This window comes from Vidua macroura, chromosome 6, assembly GCF_024509145.1.
Source record: "Vidua macroura isolate BioBank_ID:100142 chromosome 6, ASM2450914v1, whole genome shotgun sequence".
Lineage (NCBI taxonomy): Eukaryota > Metazoa > Chordata > Aves > Passeriformes > Viduidae > Vidua > Vidua macroura.
In genome coordinates this window covers 23,655,859-23,677,476 of record NC_071576.1, presented here as the reverse complement: position 1 = coordinate 23,677,476, position 21,618 = coordinate 23,655,859, and the positions used below count along the sequence as shown (strand labels likewise).

Sequence of the window (21,618 nt, the reverse complement as noted above, 5' to 3'; positions counted from 1 at the left end):
GTGTGAGAATTAGTTTACTATATCAGAATATCCATACCCTACTTAGATTTTCTTCCTTAGCTTTTTTTTTTTAAGATGGAATTTCACATATGCTCAAAAAGTAACAAAGTTTTTATTTGTTCACAGAAACTAGAGTTCTTTCTTCCTCTGTACATTTGCATAAATGGGTAATCATCTTCTGGCACATCATAGCTTAAACTTTATAGGAGATGTGCTGTTTCAGGTTTGTGATGTGTCAGAGAGAGGATTGGGCCTTTTAGGTTGAACAAGGGAACTCTTAATGAACTTCTGTGCTTTGCTGGTTTTTTGGTTGGGTTTTTTTTTTTCTTCTTCAGGAACATTAGAAATATGTATTGCTTTAGCTCATTGCAAATCCTTGCTGTTTCTCTTTATTGTAGTTCTAACAGGTGTATAAAGTCATGTAAATTTATTTTCTCTTTGGCTTCATGAAGAAGAAATATCTTAAAAGTCATTTTTTGATCATGATAATGATAGAAACAGTTGTCTTTGTATGTCTTCTAATCCCTAATATGTTGTTTGCATGATGCTGCAAATTCATACATGGATTTTAAGGCTTGGAAAGTGCAATTGTGTGCCAAGGGGCAATTAATTCAATTCTAATCACATACCTTCTGTTCTGTGCCTTCTAGTTTATCTTTGATAAGTAGTGTTCAGGCTTGCTTGTCTATTTGCATGGCAGTTCCCCTGTTTAATTTCCGTTTTCTGGTTGTATTTTCAGTATAACTGCCTGTTATGTTCTCATTGCTCAACCTAGTTATTCTTTTCTGTGCATTTACTACTCTTAAATTGATTGCCTGTTGTGCAACTTCAAGCATTATTTTTTGACAGACTCTGAAGACAGTTTGGTTGTACTTTACCCCATGTTGTTGTACAGCATGTTTTGTCTTAACAGAAATTTGCATCTATTCAATTTCGTTCTCAATATAAGTAGTTAATATGTTGCAGTGGTTATTTTTAATAGCTGGTGATGAGGTGTTCTAATCCCTTTACTATGCAAAATATTTTTGTGAAATGAGATTTTACCAGGGAATATCTGTAAAATGTAACCTTGGAACCTATCTATCATTTTAGTTAAGCACAGTTAATTGCAGAGATACATACTAGTAGGTGTTGATTACATACAGCTGTGACTTTCATTAATGGGGAAGCTTTTTTAAAATAGAGTTTTAAAACTACTTCAAGAGGTATGGAGGAGGAGAAATAATACAGTTTTGCAAGTCACATGAATATAAATAACTGCCTAAAAGCTTCCTGTTCTCCCTTAACTTCTCTGACTGCTTCTAATTTGAGAAGACACAGGCACCATTTCAGAAGTGTGTGTTCCTATTGGGGTGTGAGTTTTTTCCATCTATTCCCCAGTGTATGTCACTGCTAAGTAAATTATTACTATTTTATATTCATTGCTATTGTCACATCAAGGATTTTAAACTTGAGTGGAATAAACTGAACACTTCCTATAAATGCTTAAAAATATCCTAACATCTGATTACAATGGACAGCTATAGCACCTAAAGCAACTTAACTAAACATAGAAGATTTAATTTTCATCTCTTTAGGTAACTTTCTTGTAGCCTGATCTCTGTTAATTCCTACTGGTGGGTGAGAGGTTTTAAATCCCACTTATGTACAGACAATACACATAACAGGCTCAGTACTATTCATCCTCAATTCTTGGTTTTGTAGACAATCACTAATCTGGGATTTCCCTTTTTAGCTTTTACAAGAAGCTGAAGGATGGGGTGAACGACTTAGCGAACTAAATGAACAAACAAAGATGTTTGAATCTTCTAAAACAGATGTAGAAGAAGTTTTGAAAAATAAAGAGAGCCAAATCAAGGTAAATTATGACATTTAGGATTAAATCAAATTATTCAGACTAATCATAGATTAGTGTCTATTCAGATGCTAATCACCAAGTTCCAAGAAAGCCTGACAACCTCTCCTTATCTTAATATACCTTATGCTGTTTTGGACTTTTGTTTGCTGTCTCTATTCTCTAATGTAATGTTTCTGGCTAAGCAAAAAAAAAAAAGGTTGCTTAGCAGCAAAATGGAGCTGTCTGATAAAGACAACTAAGGAAAAAACTCTTTTATTTCTGATAGAGTATTGGCTTTTCCCCCTGTCTCCAGTTTGGAGTGTGGAACTTGGGTGTATATTCTTATAGTTGTGTACCTCACATACACAAGCCACACTAAAATCATGCATGCTTAGAGCTATCTGAAAACTCTTCACAAGGATGTGCCTGTTGACCTGCAAATATGTGCTTTGATAGAAAAAGTATTATCAGACATCTAGAAGCTTGTATGTAGGGCTGACTTAATTTACTAAGGGAACTAAATAAAGGACAGAAATCTTGGAAAGTAATTGTAATGATAACTACATTTTCATTGTTTGTATTTGTTTGTGAGGTTTTTGTGTGCTTTTCTTAGTCACTGACACAATATATACTGAACATGAAAGACTGGAGTTCAGCAATACGAGAAGATGGTGACGCTGAAGACAACCACTGGGACACAGATATAAAGGGTGAAACAGAGAACGGAGAGCATTTAGGTATGGTTTCCCTATTTAAATATTTTACAGATGTTTTAGAAATACAGAACTGACTAACTGCCAGGAAAGTTGCAAGATTAGCTTTATAGAAGTCAGATTTTTAAATCTCACCCGATGTCATGCATGTCAGACAGTTAACTGATACTTGGACATCTCTGGAATAGCAGCCTGTCCTCCTGTTCACCACTGTGTGGCATACAGAAGTCATAGAGCAGTGTAAAGACTCAGTGGTCAGTCTCTTGCAGAATTCTGCAGTAGGTGTCTGTATATTAAGCAGTGACTCTGGCATTTCTTGGTGGAAATCTTGCTTTTATTTCTTCTTCAGGCTCCTCCCAGCAGTAGTACTGGGAGTCCTTAGAGCCTAATTTTTGCTTTCTTATCCTTACAGAGGTGTTACTTGTTGCAAGCAGTGTGGTAGCAGTGTCATCTAATGGGTGTAGATGTGAGTCCCCTTAAACAGCAACACAGAAAAGCCCTTCTTCCTCATTTTCTTGCTGCAGCTTCTTTTTGTGCTGGTGTTGATGATACCGTGGGGCACATGCCCGTCAATCTTACAGTGCATATTCATATTTTAACATGACCAGTCTGAGCCGTGATTGACTGGCAGACAAAGCACTACAATACTGGCATAGCTTCTACTCACACCCCTGCTTTTTTTTGCTCCTTTACCTTCGAAGTATGCTGTGCCTATTGTATGTTGGCATTGCTTTTGTATAAAAAAACCCAAATAAGAGCAGTAAGCTCTGTCACAAACCCTTTCATGCTTTTTACACGACTTACTGTTCTATTCCTTCAAGCAGATGATGAGCAAAAACGAACTGTAAAGAAATTGATCTATGCTGCAAAGGTACGTGATTTTAAGAAACTTGTGGGTAGGAGAGGGGAAACTAGAGGGAATATATGTAATTATTCTGGTAGTACCAGTATCAGAGTAGAGCATATTTTAATGTTTAATTAGATATTTTTGTATGCAAACACTTTCTTAATCTGGTAATCTTTTAATGTTCTCCTTATTTTTAATTTTTGATTGTAGTTAAATGCTTGTTTAAAGACCATGGAAGCAGAAAGAGACCAAATGTATTCAAAACTGTCTGATGAAAATAAAGCTAAAGGAGAACTTACAGGTAATTAAATCTTGTTTTGGCTTTAATAAGATGCTGTTTTGGTAAAATGGTGTTATAGGCTGCAAGTATTAATTCCAGTAAAAACTGAATTAAATTTACAGTAAGTAATAACTACTTGATTTTTAAAATTAACTTTTAAGTTGCTTAGCTATTTTAAATATATGATTTTAGATGCAGAGCAATCGAAGTTGCAAATTTGGTTGTACTCTGTTGGAATATTCTGTAACTATAAAGTTAGCTATAGAATCTTAAAATACAAGAGCAAAGCGATGTTAATAAATACATAATACCTCCTTTACATAATTTCTGGACATGAAACAGTAGAGTTTTAATCTAAATTTTAAAGCCATCTATTAAAAGGGTAGCTTAATTATAGTTAGTTTATAATGGGTGCAGACTCAATCCTTAAAATATAAAGTACTGCATTTAGAGAATTGAACTTAACATCTTGCTCTGTTTCATTTCCTCTGTGGTGTAGGACATATTGAATTAAACCTTATGAAATGAAAATAACTCAAGTTCAAATTAAAACCTGTAATTAGCTATTGCTTTTGTAATCATAGCTGTCGGAGTAGCCATCACTTACAAATGTCCAGCTTTGTTATTTGGGTGATGAAATGCTCTGTCAGACTGTATTTTTCAGTTTCTTACAGTCCTTTAAACATATTCCTTGTGCTAGTGAGTTCTCCAAATTGACTATAGCTCTGTCCCATGAAGATGTTCAAACTCACTTGAAAATTTATTATATTTCTTGAAAAGAGGCACAGGAATAGTAAATAGGAAAAGAAACATGACTTTGAATTCAATTTGGAAAGATATAGATAATTTGACAAATCTGACTTACTCATTCAGGCTATTGAGGAGGACCTTGTATAGGTAAATCTGCAAGAGCATATGGTGGTACTAGTTGTACTCCTTTAATCAAATAATTACAGTAATAAGAGCCCTAAATGAAAATTTAGATTCTGAATTACAAAACTGAGTTGTTTTCAAAGAAGTTATGGGGTTTGGAGTAAAGGCCTGATACACTCACAGGGCTGCACTTTGTGGCAGGTAGAGAGTATAGTTGCTGGTTCCTCATTTAGTGTCATATATTGAAATGTGTTAACTTTGTATCTTATGTTTCTAAATCAACATAGGATCAAAGGTTTTTACAGACTTCTTGTATACTAAAATATTGCCAATGTGTTATCCCAATATAATTATCTCTAAATTTGACAGAACGCATAGAAAACCTTCAAAGCCAACAAGCTTCCTTGCAGTCTGAAAATGAACGTTTTGAAAGCGAAGTTCAAAAGCTTCAGCAGAAACTTAAAGTAATGACTGAGCTTTATCAAGAAAATGAAATGAAACTGCACAGGTGCTGGTTCTTCTTATCTTCAATGCTTGCTGTTTGATTTGAATGTAACTCTGATTTGGGAGACTGAAAATTATTGAAGGTTTGAATACTGCTTTCCAGAATTTTCTGAATTGTGAAGACAGTTTATTATGCTTTCATGTACATTTGTGTTTACAATAGTTTATAGAAACTGTTTCCATGAAACAATTCCTTTTAGGACTTTACCACAAGCAAGTACTGAAACAAAGAAGTAAGAGATTTTTAATTTATGAAATAAGGCAACTAAAGTAGGACAGCTTGATTATTTTTTCTTTAAGTGAATTATTATATGATGTAATACATGTGTCAAAGTTGCTGAAAGAAAATCAATTGGTGCTTTAACTGTGAGATGTATTTTATATAATAAAGAGAGCAAGGAATGCCAGAGGAATGACAAGATATATATAAAACAAAACATAGGCAAGCTCTTGTTGGTAAGCAGCATAGAACCCTTGTGAATCAGGCTTTCCTCACCAAGAAAACCAGAATATGAAGGCTGTACTATCTGCCTCACAGTCAGAATGTTAGTAGGGATTATGACCTAGTGATTGAAATCAGAAATATGTTTAGGACTAGAAATTAAAATTGATTGGTCCAGGGCATGTAGTAACCTTCAGGAGTGTGTGTGTGGCAGCAGGGCGCATCATCATGCAGGGCATGATGTAAAATTACAGTTCTACTAATCAGAAATTATTTCTTCAAAGGGTGGGCATAATCTTGAAGGCAGCAAGAGAATCAGCACAAGACTAGATCCTGTACTGAGCAGTGTGCAGGACCTTTTTGAAGTATTACTTTCAGTAATTGGCTCTGTAGCATGTATATTTGTGTAGATATTTAGTATCTTTGTAGATGCAATCAATCCTAGAAATCACTGCATTAGCATTTTGATTTTTAAAAAAGAGCAGGGAGGGAGTGGGAAGGAACCTGTTAAAAAAAAAGATACAATAAGCAGGCAGAAAGCAGGCTGTGTGGATGATATTTAAAAATAACCTCACTAAAACTCAGCAAATGTACACTGCTTATCAAAGAATTTTAGAAAAGCCAAAAAGGAGTGGGGAGAAGCAGGTGGGGTGATGTAGCAACACAAAAAAACCTTTAGAATTAATTAAGGCATCTTTTAGAAACTGGGTCTGTTTAAACAGGGAAAATGGAAAAGTAGGAAATGAAGATTGAGTAGAAAAGAAATTTAAATCATGTTCACTAGATCCATGATTTAGACAGCTTGATTATTAAGAGCTGCTGTCCACAGGAAAATGACCAGTTTATCCATTCAGGGCTGTATGCAGCAGTGGTATCCATGTGTGCTCTGCAGAACTACCTTGTGCATGAGTTTTTTTCTTCTGTAATGCCCAAAAGGCATAAGGATAAAAAAGGAGGACCTGGAAAGACTTTTTTTTTTTTAATAGCTAGTAACAATCAGTTTTTTCCTCTAGAAAATTATTTTTAGAAAATACCAGAACAAATCACTGACTGTTAGTGTAGCTTGGGTTTTAGTTTGTTTGATATGATTTGTGGCTGCTTTCAAAATTGTTGTCTTGAAACAAAATTAACCATAGTTTTTGAATGTTGTTTAAAGGAAGTTGACAGTAGAAGAGAGGGAACGTCTACAGAAGGAAGAAAAGCTTTCTAAAGTAGATGAAAAAATTATTCATGCTGCTGAAGAATTAAACAGCTACAGGTAACTGCAGATTTCAGTTGTTGTAATCACTTGTACCAAAATGAAGATAGAACAATAGAGAATTTAAAAAAACACAGCGTAAGCAAATGTATTTTCTTCCAGTTTCTTGGTTGTGTATGTGTGTTAGACACTAGTTTGTGTGTAATAATACAGACAAAGGGTGGTTTTACTTTGTTAAAACATTTGGGTGTTGAAGATTAGGGCAACTGCTCTTCCATTAGAATCCTAATTGTACTGATACATTAGCTTTAATGGTGTGGTAGAAGTGGGTCTCTCATCCAGTTCCCCTTACTGAACAAAGCTAAAAATACAAAGATAAGAGAATGTTGTGAAATAAATGGAATGTTCAGTTTTCCTACAGAGCTAACATTTATGCTGTATAGTTATAGTATTCTGTTTCTCAAGCTTGTCAGATAGTCCTGTTGCTTAGAGATAATTTACTAAAATATTGTCATGGGTGAATATTTACTGTAGCTGTTTCTTAACTGCTTTGCTCTGTTTTTTTTTTTGCACCAGCTGTGTACCTCTGTGGTTTTTCTGTATTTCATCTAACTGTGGCATAGTTTTCAGTATATAATGTATATTTGCCATTTTACTTCAGTGTTTATAGGGGTATTAGGCCTAACTGAACAATAATGATCAATACTTCTTCTTTGTGGACATTCTTCAGTATTCATACAGGAAGACAGAACTCACTCTTCCTGATTTATCCAGAACATGGATTTTGTAGGCATCCTAATTTTAAAGAGAATATTAATATTGCAAATTGAGTATAACCAAGCAATGTCTGTGTCTTTGGCTCACCTGCTGAGAAAGTGTAGAACCTAGAGAGGCTGTGCACAGGGCAGCTGGCTGCAAAGGTGCCATCAGACATGTGGTCTTGAAGTAACTTCAGTGCAGGTGACTGTCCCTCAGGACTGACTGGTAGCCTGTGACAGTGTGGTGCTCCAGCCACATCAGTTCCTGTGCTGAGCTGGGTGAGGCTGGCTGGTAGGGCATGTGAGGAAGGACAGCCTTTATGCTGGAAACATCACAAACCACTGAAAAGTTGGGGGTGTGTTGGGGTTTGGGTTCTGTTCTCTTGTTTACATCCCTGTTTGCCTAGAATGTAAGGCCTGGAATTTCCACTGTTACTATAATTTTTTGTATCCCATGGGCCTAAGTGACAATATTGTCTTTTGGATAAAAAAAAAAAAATCTTAATTACACCTTGTGGCTATTATTGAATTTATTGTATTCAAAACTTTCCTACATGTTTTATTACAATATCATCAATTCTCGTCTTGTTACAGAGAACGAGCAAAGGATCTGGAAGAAGAGCTGGAGAGAACCATTCGTTCTTATGAGAATCAGGTATTTTGTGCTTTGTAGGAGGGATTTACTGCAACTGGAATACCACTTGCTGTTAGCTTGTGAACTGTATTTGGCTTGGCTTTGTTGGGTGTCTAATTTTGCCTCCCCCTCCCTCTTCTTAATGTTATCTGGTTTGGACTGACACGATTTCATAGCAGAGATCACCAGATAACTTCACTGAAAAGTTGAATTTTCAGTTTAGGCATCTCATTATAAATTACCCACACACATGAAATTTATAAAAAAGAGCATATAATCCTAAGCTTTGGGGTTTAGTGAATAACAAATCTCTCTTTCACAGATTACTTCACATGAGAAAAAAGCTCATGATAATTGGGTAAGTTCAAATACTGAATTTTCTGTGTTTTCTGCATCTTCATTTTTCATTATTTGAAAAGTTCAGTTTATCTCCTTTTCATTTGTACTAAAAACAGATCATCAAAATTATCTCTAACCTTTCACTTTTAAACATGTTTCTGCAGAAATACACAAAAGCATGTTAAAAACACTTCTATTATATAAAATAGGTGGAAAATTTAAGCTGGATACTTACGAACACAGTAAAATTATAATCTTATATCATTTGTTATAGCAATAAATCTGCTGGAAGAGCATAACACCATATAACAAATGTGTGGCATTTTGCTAATAATGAAAGCTTTTGGCTTTGTTTCAATGCCACTTTGGTATTTTCTTTGGGTGCACTTCACTTCTTTTATCTACAAGTAGAACACGTTATGTCCTGTGAGAACAGTATGTTTCATTGACAGCTTCCTAAGAGTGTTTCTACAAAATCCATTTTTGCCTTTTTTTTTCCAAACAGGAAAATTTAAAATACCTTCTGACTAATACATTCTTCATTTTCACGGAATATCTGAGATAAAATCCTGCTAAAAGCTGTGGTGCTTTGTGGTCATAATTCCAAAGATTTTATCTATCTGATTTTAAAATACAACATTCTTACATAGAATTTGAGACTTCAAATCTTCTGTAGATGCTTCAAAGCAGGTATAACCAAAGAATTCAATTTCTGAAGTTTTAAGAACCTGCAGGAAAGCCTTATCATTCCTCCAAAATTTGGGTTTTAGAGCTGCTAATATCATTTGCTGACATATCTGAGGCTCCATACAAGTCATATCTTGTGAAATGCAATCTATACACCTCACATAAAATGTGTTGGACCTAGGAATTGTCATATTTATGAAGCATTTAATCAAAAAATAGCAATATCTAATCATATGGGTTTTGTCCTTTCCCAAAGCTGACAGCCCGAGCAGCTGAAAGACACCTCAATGATATAAAAAAAGAAAATGCACATAACAGACAAAAGTAAGTGCAGTTCTTATCTACTCATAAACAAATGCAGTTTGGCATTTGTTGGATTTAGGCAGATTGATGTTTTCTGTTAATGTATTGTGGCCCAAACACAGCAGAGAGATCACAGTGTTCGGGTTCTGAAAGAAAGGGAGTCACTTGAGCTTTCCTGTAATTATGACATGCAAGAAAGTAAGAAGTTAGGAAATATGTGAAGTATTGATATACTTCAGGAAAGAAGCAGAATGTAGGACTAGAACACAAATGTTGGGGGGGTATTTTTTGTTTGTTTGTTTGTTTGTTTTAAGTAAGTATGTATCAACCAGATGTGTGGTTACCTCACGATTTCACAGCTTATCTCAGAAATTAATGCTGAACTAACAGTTGGTGGTAGTTGAGAGGAACTTTGATGTGTGAGGTTAAGTAATACTAGGAGTGCAATTAGAGTGATGCCATACTAGGAATGTGAAATCTAAAATGCAACTTCAGCTTCTGAATTACAGTTGAAACACAGCAGCATAGAGAAATACTTTCAGGCATTTTAAAGTTCAGAGTACTGTGACATCCTTTGTCTTATTTATTTAGGGAATAAAATACCTTGCTTCATTAACCAGTTATGTAGAAAGCCTGGCAGTAAACAGTGTAGTCTGGTAAAGCTTTTGCATTTCTTGGTCACTTACTACTTATTTGTTGTCTCTTTGCAGATTAACTGAAGCAGAATTTAAACTTGAACTTTTAGAAAAAGACCCTTATGCTCTTGATATTCCAATGAGACCATTTGGCAGAGGTACAGTATTGAATTGTAAAATAGAGTCTAATTCTTTTGGTTTATGGTTTCGTTTCCCAAAACCACACATATTTAATTGTTTGAAAACTATCCTGGCCATGTGTATGTACAAATACTAGTCGGTAAAAAAAAAAAATTATTGGGTCTTAAGTTACTATAGATCACGTCAAATATTTTGTTGAAACTAAGAGCATTTGTAGTATTGATGAGAGTAGACTGGGAATATGTTACACATGGTAATGAGAGCACAATTTTCATTTTAGTTACATAGTTTAGTTTTTAGCTTCACCTGAGAAATTATTTATACAGTTTGTTAAACTAAGTATTGTCAACTTGAGTATTTTGTTTTAACTGTTCCAGAGCATTCCCCATATGGACCCTCACCAATGGGCCGGCCTTCATCTGAAACAAGAGCTTTTCTTTCCCCTCCAACTTTATTGGAGGGTCCTTTAAGGCTTTCACCTATGCTTCCAGGTGGAGGAGGAGGAAGAGGTACAATTCTTAAACTTGAAAATGTATCTATTCTGGATTTCTCTCTCCTCTCCTATAAACCTGTCACACCTTTTCCTCTTGTTAGTGACAAAAAGTATTAAAACAACCAATTCAACATCAACAGCTAATTGGACAAACTCTTCCTGTTTTTCAGCTTGCTTCTAAAGCTGTTTAATGTGTAACAATGCAATTGGAAATCTAGTTTTTATTGGTAGGTTTGTCAGTGGATTCATTTTAGAAGCATAAATTAAGAAAAGTAAAAAGCCAGACTTATCCATTGTCTTTTATTTCTTGGATAGATGAGGTTCTGCTGAAATAAACATGATTTTAAAGAAAAAAATTAGTTTTCTGAAAAAAAAAATACTGCCCCTTCCATCTCATTGGTCTACAGTCCGTGAGAGAATGTTGTCAAAAACATGAGGCAGTTTTATTGGAGTTGTGGTATTAGAAAGTTATTGGTTCAGTAAATTGGTTCCCTTCCCTTTTTCTAAATTTGAAGCAGCCATCGTACATGGAGAGTGTTTCTTCCCTGCTGATAGAAGGGACCAGGAAGTTTGTGTGTAAGGGGTACAGTTCAGAGATTCCAGAGTAGGTGAAAGTAAGCTGGGGTGGCATGGGTTGTAAGGGAAGAAAAATACCCTCCCTTCATATTTCTTATGGTGATGGAAGCAGTGTAGGTAAATGCTAGAGTGAAGTTCAGCATCTGTTGCAGGTAATAAAGAAGCTACTGTTTAATTTATTTTTACCATTGCACCCACTGAACCCTCTACTTAATTAGTGGGAAATGTGTCCAAATTTCTATTCTATAAGGATTTCAGTAAATGCAATTATAGTACTTATCTCAGAGTGCACAAGACACACAATGGCTTCAAGTTCTAGGTTGAATTATACCATGGAGAATTAGAGAATGATAGCAGAATTCAGTATTTCTGTAGTTTTTCACACCCAGTCTGTTTTAGAGGAAGCTTGCCATCTAAAATCATTTATTTTTATGGTATTTATTGCACTTGATTATGTGTTGACCTGGCCTTAGAGGGTTTTTTTTGTTTGGTTTGGATTGTTTGGTTTGGTTTTTCCTTCTTCTTGAATAAAGAATTAGAACCAGAAGAGTGTTGAATGCAGATGGGTGTTTTATGATACCGGCATTAACTCTCAGCATGCTAATTGTTAGCTTGATTAGGTTTTTATCACTGAGAAGATTATTTATCATGAGGGTAGTGGTTTCTGGTTCAAATTAACCGGAACTTGTAAAATTATTAGTTCTTTCAAAAGCATTGCAGGTCCTCTATGTTGTGCTGTTACTGAGCTAGGACTCTTCGTTGCGCGCCTTTGAACCCTTCTCGTAGCCGTAACTGGTCGTTAGCAAACAGCCGGAGAGCCCGTGGAGCTCGGCGCCTCGTGTGTCCTGACAGTGCTGGCATTCCATCGTCTGCTCCACTATTTCCAGACTCAATGAAGAAAGCCATAGCAGAGGATTTAAAACACAAGGGTGAATAACTACTTGATTTCTTCAATTAGGATCCAGAGGACCAACTGCCATGTATGAAGCTGGAAGTGAAAGAGGAGAGGTGAATCCTGATAGATTAACTGATCCCCACAGACCACCATCAGATACTGGATCCCTGTCTCCTCCTTGGGAAAGAGAACACAGGATAATTCTGCCTCCACCAGGTAAAAACTCTGCTTAGCTGCTGTATCCATGGAAAAGAGGAGTTACTGACTTGCAGTCTATATATTTAACTATTTTGGGTTTAAAAATACTAAATGTTTTCTTGGACCTGCACGTGCAACTGAACTGGTATTTTTTAATAGTGGTTTTTTCCTCTTCTTGAACAGTGTAGTTCATTTGCACTTTTCAGCTATCTTTTAAGTACATATTGGTATTATCAAGGGACAATCAGCTGTTTGGTTTCATCATTTTATTGGGAGTTTGTTTAGTGTATTAAAAGACCTGTCTGGGATGGATAGTTAATAAGATATTTAAGAAGTAAAATGTTTAAATTTATTTAAATAAAAACCAGGTAATGTTGAAAAATACTATTTTTCAAAAAACCCCATTTATATTAATAGTACAGGAGTCCCATGGTACATTCATCCTGTCCGGCACATGTTTTCCTGTTGATACTGTCTCTTCAATGATTAACAGCTGCAAAATCAGTCTTCACTCTCACATCTTCAGCTAAACATCTGTATTGCACTTAACCATCCAAGGAAGGCAGAGATGAATTAAGAGGATTCTGCTCATATTTGTCAAGTAAAAACCTGGGGTTATGGACAACCTTTCTGGATACCTGTAATAAAGAAGAAAAAACATTACAAGTTTAGGAAAAAAAAATGTAGGTAACCTCAGTTATTACTGCAGCAAGCAATACACATCTGTGTGAAAGCCTGGTGGTAGAACTCAAGCTCCTCTCAGGGTGCAGTTTCTCATCTGGTGGGTGTGGTCTGTTGACAGAATACTGCAGAGAGGTAGTTTCTTTCCTTCTTGTTCTTAGCTCACCTTTGCCCTTGGATCTCACCGATACAGTTTGTCTTGTAGCTGCTTGTAGATTGCTGGATCTGTTGCCAGCAAGTTGGTGGAAACATATTACAGCACTATGAAACATAATGGAAAACGGTATTCTTACCTAAGAATGGCTTAAAACATATAGTACCCTTGTTTTGTCTTCCATCTTCTTTGCTAGGCTGAACCTTTGTTTCAAGGCCCCACTGTTTATAACTTAGGCAATCATAACTTTCAAAATTCTGCCGTATGTTAAACCAAAAATCAATGAACTTTTTCTTTTGCAGCGTTTTAGAAACATAAGCAATTGGATATACTTGGTGGGATTCCTCTGGGTTATTTAAGTCACCCTGATTAATAGACACTTTGTATATTTACAAGAGTGTAAGATACGCTGAGAACCTTTCTGGTCTAAAATTGTGTGGAATGGAAGGAATAAATCTTCACTGACCTGGTTTTTGTGATTTCTTCAATGTTAGGTGAGCCTTATGCTGATCCAGTTCTTCCTGCTCGAAGACAAGAAAGATTTTTCCCTAATCCTCCAAATACTGGAAGACTTTCTGGACCAGCAGAACTACGAACTTACAATGTTCAGTCTTTTGATAAAACAGGTGGGAATTGCTTCCATTATACTCTAGAATGGAAAATCCCAGTGTAAGCTGACTGTGCATGGCAAGCTGTGGCAAGAGGACAGGTTTTTAGCTACCACAGACCTCAAGTTCCATTGTGTATGAAATGTTTTTAACACCTGCTGGCTTTGATGCAGCCATTCCCCGTTGGAGCACCTGCTGTCAGGTGGGCAGGATTCCAGGAATGGCAGTCATCAGGTATTTTTGTGGTCTACCCTGATTGTTCTGTATGTTAACCACTCATAATCGGTTGAGAGTCTGTTTTGGCCCCTCCCATGAGGCTCATCACAGCATTAAAACATCACAAACCCATACTTGCATTTCTGTGCCACATTTGGTAAAGTTAGAAAGGGTTAGACTCACAAAGAGTGAAACAGAAACAGCCAAATGTTCAGGTGTCCACTGGCTTGGTGCACAGAGGTAGAAGGTCTGAGGCCTCTTCCTTCAAACTGATGACCACAGTGGCAGCTTTTTGTAGTTCACAGTGAATTGCCCCCAGTTGAAGCACACCTTTAACTGACCCACTAGTTTTGAATTGGCCAATTATGTACATTTTAGTTTGTGACACTTGGCAACTGCCAGAAGCTGATAGATAAAATTTTGGTCACAAAGACCTTATCACTGACAACTTAAGAGCTTAATACTTACTAAGCATTTTTCATCTTTATGTAATGCCCTGGTAAGTCACATGTGTCTGATTCATCAGCAAAGTGAAGCCATTAAATTCCCAGCAGAAACTTCACTACCCAGGACCCAGTTACTGACAGGATTAGTAGGAAGTGACCCTCTCCCTTGCACCGTTTCTGATCAGAGAAGAGAGAACCTTTGCTACTCAGTGTCACAGTGTGTGAGAACTGGGAATGCTGAATTTAGTTTCAAGTTGAAGGTTCAGGTTTCAAAGTGAGTGGTTCTTTACTGGAAGACAGTTCTGTCTGTGTGCAGCTACTGACCTTCCCTCTTTCCCAAGCCTTCTGTCAGTTTCACTACTGCTTTCTCACTTCTGCTTTCCAATACTTCATGTTCCACTGAAGTCTTTCTTCTAGCACCTGGCTGCTGACTGAAGGACAGGAGAGGTGCACTGCCTTTGCACTTACTAATGCATCCTTTTTTTGCCCCTTTCTTCAGTCACTGGCAAGCAACAATTAATTTATTTTTTTAAATGCTGTAGTCAGTTCCTGGGCAATTCAGAGCCGGGTGAATGGAAACAGGGTTTTGGATAACCTTGTTGTCAGCATTTAACAGGTCACTAAGGATGTGTGAATGTTGCTTTCTAGAGACACATAATTTCACTAGAGTTGGCTGAGTATTTGTAAAAAAACCCAAACCCCCCAAAAAAACCCAAACCCCCGTCAATTAAAAAACCACCCACCAAAAAACAACCCATCCAGCACATCTGACTTCAGAACAGCAGAGTGTCTCACAGTACTGAAATCAAGGCTCCTACTCATGAGAGGCAACAATTTACATTTCTTAGAAAGATAATCAAAATGTTATTTAAAGTGAACAAAATAATATGGATTTTCCTAAGATGGGGTGGCAAACTATGAGAACTTTTCACTGGAGGAGGTACGTGGAGCAGGAAACTTCTTGTCAGAAAGAAGAGTTAAAGGTTGACAGAGTTTGTGAGGAACTTTATAAGGACCTAAAATGGAAAGTGTTATGCAACATAAATATCAAGGCATGAATATTCTCTATGTCTGTATGACACAGGAGTTGAAATGTTTTAGATTAAGTAACAATATCATCAACAAGGCCGGGCCTGCTTGAAATGACAAGTAATTTAGAGTTTTTGAAAAGACCTGTCTGTTCATTGAGAAAAAAGCTTTGTTTGCTTTCAAGGAGTAGAAATATAACATGCACATAAAAATTCTGTCACTAGTTAGAAGTCTTGTTTTGGTTTGTTGTTTTTTAGTATAATCATCTCTATTAAAGCTGAAGCATAAGAAAGCAATATTTTTCAAATCCCAGATTTGGGGAGTTGTTTGTTTAAAGAAAGTGTATTTAGTGTATATATTTAGTATATATATATATCCAGTCAGATTCTACTCTCTGACAATTCCCTTTAATAGTTTTCTCTAGTTATTTTTCAAAATACTTGTTCCCAACAAAGTTTAAAAGTAAAAAGACTGAAGTTTCTATTTATCTCTTTACTTATAAAGTAAATAAGGCAAATGAGAGGAGGAGGAGGATGATGATGGTTGTTATTATCATTATTATTATTTCTTCTGACTACTCATCCAAAACTGATATGGTTCTGGAAGTTTCCTTGATATTTGTCAGCCAAGGAGGGAATTGGTTTTTGTCATACTTGAATAGGATTGGTGTGAAGCTCTGTGCCAAAAGCATATCATAGCACAGCCATTCCCAGCATGGGGCTTACCGAAGAAATAAACTATTAACTCGGAGAGAGGGGCAAAAGGGAACTGCTGCTTGCTGTTGGTTTTGTTGCCAGTCTATCCTGATTTCAGAAAAAAATACTGAAATCGGTGGAGAGAAAGAGATCAGCACTGAATAACTTATTGTAACTTTTGCATACAGATGGGCAGACATCTTCAGAACATAGTCCACGAACAGAACCAAGTGGAGATGGGATGAAGGATCATTCTAATCTTAGTGTAAGTAGCTAAAGAGAGGCTTGACTTAAAGAAGCTTTAATTTTCTGCAAAAAAACATAGAAACATTTGTCTGTGGTCCATTGGTCACATTATATTGCACTCTTCAGTGCAAATTATAAAATTACATGTATACTTTACCACAACACTTATTGTCTTGTGAATTACGTTGATGTATTACTAATATAATCCCTGTTGAAAATTAATTATATCCCAAAAGATGAAACTGTGGTCAAGCAGATGGTCAGTACACATAGATAGCCTTGCCCAGGATTATGCTGCAGCTAGAGCAGAGTTGGAACCAGCTCTTAGCTAGTGTCACACCTACATGAAAGTGGGCCTGATGGGACTGGAGATGTTCCCTTTCCCTCTGCTAACTTCCCTGGTTTCCTTGTGTTGCAGAACTCGCTCCCTGATCACTCGCTGGCACCTGAAAGTGAAGCTGTCAGTTCAGGGTTTGCACCTCCACCTTTCCCTCCAGTCAGACCTCCACTGATGCCTGTGGATCCTAGAGCACCACCAGTACCTTTCATGAGACGAGGACCTCCTTTTCCTCCCCCTCCTCCTGCTGGCATGTATGGGCCACGGGAATGCTTTCCAGTACGAGACTTCGGGCCTCCACGCCCTCCGCTGCCAAGTACGTGGCTTTAGCCAGCGTTTGTTTCAAGCTGATGAACGCGAGTGCTTTGTGCAGGTAGTGAGTTACCACAGGGGTAGAGGTGTTAACTGCTTAGAAGCACAGCTGCTTCTCAATTCAGCTATCAGGGAGCATCTTTTCTGATTATGGTTGGTTGTGTTGTACACTTACTTTTTCACAACAGCTCATCTTGATATTTTTACAAATACTAGCTTTGGCTGGAAAATATGGAACATGTACTGTTCAGCATTTAAAGGATTCTTTTTGAGGGGTAGAAAAGCAAGTAGGTGGTTACCTTAATCCTTTTCTTCCTATAAAATTGCATCTTCCATAAATCTTAAAAGTTTCATCCTCTGGCTCTGAAGTGTGCTGGTGCCCTGCAAAGGGACAGTCCTAAAACAACTGTTTTCCCTTCAAGTCTGCAAGACTGGAGCAAGGTGTAAGTATCAGACTGCAGGACTTCTTTCTGAATCTTGCTGTTCTCTGAGTATGTGTGAAGAACTAAGCCATTTATCTGCCAAAATATCTGTAAGGTGTGGCATGTAAGGGTTGCTGTGGCAGACTGAAGGGGCAGCATAGCCCAGGAGCTGCAGTGGCTGGCTGCTGCTTTGAGACTGTTGTGGGTAACTACTGAGAAAAGTGATGGTTTTGCTCTCTTTCCTGGTATCTCTGTCTCTTTGGATTCTGACACGTGACTTCTAGTTACATAGGCCTAGCTGAGCAGTAAGCCAGCAAGAGGAGAAGGTCTACATGTTTACTGTTGTGATTGATATTAACTGGATTACTCTGATTCTCTCACAGTAAGAAATCCATTTCCAATGAGACCTTATCCTCACTATCCACCTCAACGACCTGGATTTTTGCCACCACCACCTCCTCCTGAAAATAGAGTTGAACCACCTCAGTCAAATCCATCAGCTGTAGAACCAGAACCACAGCAGGAGACTTAACAGTCATTTGGGGAATGTCCTGAACCAGTTTTGTGCTCTCCTACTGGCATTTTTCCTTATGTTAAGTAACCATTGTTACTTAGGTCTATACAAACTACTTCGCTCAAATTGAAGCTTAGTAGGGAAAATTCTCAGGATAGTATTTTGTAAATAAAGAATTAAATACTTATGAATATTGTGAATAAGTGATTTCCACTGTACAATAGTCATTTTAAATTACGCATTTCTAACTTGAGTAGTCTCTTCAGAGGTGTATAAAATTAAATCATGTGAACCTTATTGTAAAAGTCCAGCTGCTTTGTGCAGGTTGAGCTGTACAAGGAGTCTCTCTGCATGCCAAAAGTGATGCTTGCTGCTGTATGAATAGGATGTGAAAACAAATGGAAACAGTTAATAAAAATCTACAGAAAGTGAAAGCAATGTCACTGGTAACATGTTATAATAGATAGGTGAAGATTAATAATTCATGATTCTCCACTTGAGTCCCCTCTGTTAATGGCCTCATAGGTGATCTTCCAGCTCTACAGTGTGGCCGTTCTCCTGCCATAACACTGAGGGGGAAGAGGCAGCAGAAAAGCTGAGCAACTCTCTCATCACTGTTCAAAAGCTGGAGTGGAGTCGTGTTTATTGAAGTTGTGTACAGGGGGTTTTTATGACCTGGGAGGAAGCAGTCAGAGCTAGGATATGCTCCAGCACAGCCCAGCCCTTGCGTTTGAAGACATGTCTGCAGCAAACCAATAGGAGGGGGGGTGTTTTTACTGTCTCAACATGAATTTGGTTTATTCAGCTTCAGATTTTAACAGCAGTATTAGAAAAATGCTGGGCAGGACAGAAGCAGAATTAAAAAATACAAGAAGGAAGTGGTAAACTGCAGCATTAATAAGATTTTGTCTTTAAAAGGAGTTGGTTTGTACCTCGTTGACCTCTTCAGGTTCCTGTATGGTGTTTCCCTGGCAGGAGTGGCTGTCCCAGCAGGCACAGTGCACCCAGCTGCAGCCAGGGTGGGGCTGGCCAGTGCCAGGCTGCATCTGGACAGAGCCAAGCTCTGCTTTTACTGGTGACTGTACAATCTAAAGACTTCTGCTAGGAGCTGGTGGCTGTTCTGACAGTTTGGCTTCAACTTGAAAACCATGTAAGGACTCAGTTCAGTCATTTGGTAAGGGACCCTCTAAGATAAAGCAGCAAACCAGTTTTAGCAAGCCCCAACTCAGCAGCAGTTCAAGCACCAGCCTCCATTCTCTGCATGCATGCACACATAAACACACAGTTTCAGGCTTTAATGTAAATGCAGCCACCACACCCCATAATTAGAAGTTACCAGTAAAACCTCCAGCCCACTTTTTTTTTTAATTGCTTAGGTCAAGTCTGCCAAGGGAGCATTTTCTCTTGTAGCCCAGTATTTCTGTTCCTACCATAGTTTCTGCTGTAGAACTCTTCCATGGCTCAACTCCTATAATTTCTTTGTCCTTTCTGCTTCTAGTTTAGCCGTCAAAGCATTTAGGTAAGCCTTTGTACTCCAGTGATTCAATGACAGATTCTGACAACAGACATTTTAAATCATCCATGTTAAATTAACCATGTAGTTTAACGTGGCTGTTGCATCAGCAGTAGCCAATTAGTTGATGGCTATGAGTTTGCCTGAGAGATTTCACAAGGATTCTCAAAGGAATTACTGGGTTTTACCCTTACCCTTGTCATCAGCCCTAGGAGGAACCAGAACTGCCAAATACAGCCTTGCCCCTCCACAGAGAACCAGGGTATAGCACAGAAATCCTGGGTTGATAACACTGCCATAAACCTTTTTTGTTCCTTGCCCAACTCACCTGGGAGGCTGCAAAAACTATTTATGAATGTATCTCTGTTTTCTGTGCAAACACAGTATTTTCTCCATGTGAATTAATTTTTTTTTTTTAAGTTAACTCTGAAAAATTCTTCCTCCACCAACACAGTCTATGCCCACAATGGTACCAAAAGCTGTATGCAAAAGGAAAGATAGCTGGACTAAAAAATGCAGGAAAAGCATGGATTGAATCATCCTGCAGAGAGAATGGCATCATTTGAGACTTTTTTTCCCTTCCCCAGTAGCAGTCCAAAATTTTATTTGCAAATTTGGAAGTAAGCTCGGGTTTACGTAATAGGAAGCAGGTAGATGGTAACCTGTCAAATGTAGAAAGGTCACACAAAAGTATGTGGGGAGGTCCCTGTTCCACCCACCCCCCAAAAGAATAAGCAACCTCGTTTTGACAGATGAAGACTTGTTTTCTGAGCTCCTGCAGCTGAACCTAGCATGCAAAAGACTGATTTGACATTGCCATCTCTTCAGGAAATACAAAGAAACAACAAAAGTAAATTCTTTTTGGGGCTATGCAAGTTCAAAGTAATTTCACAATAGGTTGTAAGGTCCCACTCCAGATGCAAGAGAATATTAAGATTACCTTAATTTCCTAACAATTACAGATCACTTCAGCTTGAATCCCTTCATCCTGGTATCACTCATAAAGATTACTGCTGAAAATGCAGGCAGACAACAAATCCCACTTCTGTCTTTTCCTAAGACAGGAGAAAAATCAGGAGTGCATTTCTTCACCACTGCTCACGGTATGGCTTTCACCACACACTCCTGCTTTAATGGACTCCCTGTAATTTCCAAGATAGAAAGATACTAGCCATCTGTTTTAGGTACACTGACTTCTTCCCTGAACACAAGCCACACCCAGTGAGTAGACTTCAGGCTGTATGAAAAAAAACCAGACCTGGAGCATTCTAACAATGGACAGCCATTGCTAAGAGCCAGCTCTGGCTGCAACTGCAGTGAGTAAAAGGGCTGCACATCCCCTAGTCAAGTGGGCTGCTTCTCCTGCTCCTCATCATATCTTTCAAGATTAAGTTAATTAAAAACAAAGCAAAAAATAGGTTAGACCAAACAGATTAAAAACACATTTATACATCAGGAAGGCAAATTGATTACTTCCCAACTTTGTTTAGTAAGGCAGTTACCTATAAAATGCAGTAGCTTGCAGAGATAAAATTACCATTCTACAACTGCTTAAACCAGAGGACACAGAATTTGCTTTATTTGTTTCTGGCTTTTTCTGTGTGACTTTCTGAAATCTTGAACCCTGCACAACCAAACTTCAGGTTCAGATGCTGCTGAGCAATCACCATCAGATTTATCTGCTACATAAACCTCCCTTCTGAGGCTGAGCCCTGGAAGGTACCAAAACATGTCCCAATATTTCACTTTACTGGAACATGAAAGGCTGTAACTGTATTTACCTCATCTTTATCACCCACAGTGTCTCTTCAGTGTGCTGGAAAATAATCTTGCTTTACAAATCTGGAAGATCTAGTAAACTGCTTGAACAAGCAGTGCAATTTTCACACTTGGCAGCAGTTTGGGCTGTCATAACATGAAGTTCAGAAGCTCGAATCAAGTCCGTGCTTAGCACGCACACACTGCCCAGCCACTCTGACAAGCCTCACAGCACAGTCAGCCACTGCAGGGCACAGCAGCTCTCCAGCAGCTGAGCAGACATTTGCAGCTTTCATTCAGAAGGCACAGCTGTGTACTCTTGAGTACAGATAAA

The 21,618-nt window shown here is 37.7% G+C and overlaps 1 protein-coding gene across 4 annotated transcripts in view; it reads left to right on the top strand.

Moving 5' to 3' along the window:
* Nucleotides 1-18,447, top strand: part of MIA2 (MIA SH3 domain ER export factor 2) — a 36,067-nt gene extending 17,620 nt beyond the window's left edge. Inside the window, exons 14-29 of one of the 4 annotated variants that reach the window (XM_053980044.1) lie at nt 1,736-1,858; nt 2,451-2,574; nt 3,375-3,421; nt 3,608-3,698; nt 4,920-5,058; nt 6,653-6,754; nt 8,047-8,107; nt 8,409-8,444; nt 9,369-9,436; nt 10,126-10,208; nt 10,569-10,700; nt 12,219-12,371; nt 13,683-13,814; nt 16,371-16,447; nt 16,847-17,081; nt 17,883-18,447. In XM_053980044.1, coding sequence (XP_053836019.1) covers nt 1,736-1,858; nt 2,451-2,574; nt 3,375-3,421; nt 3,608-3,698; nt 4,920-5,058; nt 6,653-6,754; nt 8,047-8,107; nt 8,409-8,444; nt 9,369-9,436; nt 10,126-10,208; nt 10,569-10,700; nt 12,219-12,371; nt 13,683-13,814; nt 16,371-16,447; nt 16,847-17,081; nt 17,883-18,031 — 1,752 coding nt within the window. In that variant the 3' untranslated portion in view covers nt 18,032-18,447. Of the gene's footprint in view, nt 1-1,735; nt 1,859-2,450; nt 2,575-3,371; nt 3,422-3,607; nt 3,699-4,919; nt 5,059-6,652; nt 6,755-8,046; nt 8,108-8,408; nt 8,445-9,368; nt 9,437-10,125; nt 10,209-10,568; nt 10,701-12,218; nt 12,372-13,682; nt 13,815-16,370; nt 16,448-16,846; nt 17,082-17,882 lie in introns of all 4 variants that reach the window. The other 3 variants (XM_053980043.1, XM_053980046.1, XM_053980045.1) reach the window with 3 other exon arrangements.
* Nucleotides 18,448-21,618: the final 3,171 nt, after the last annotated feature.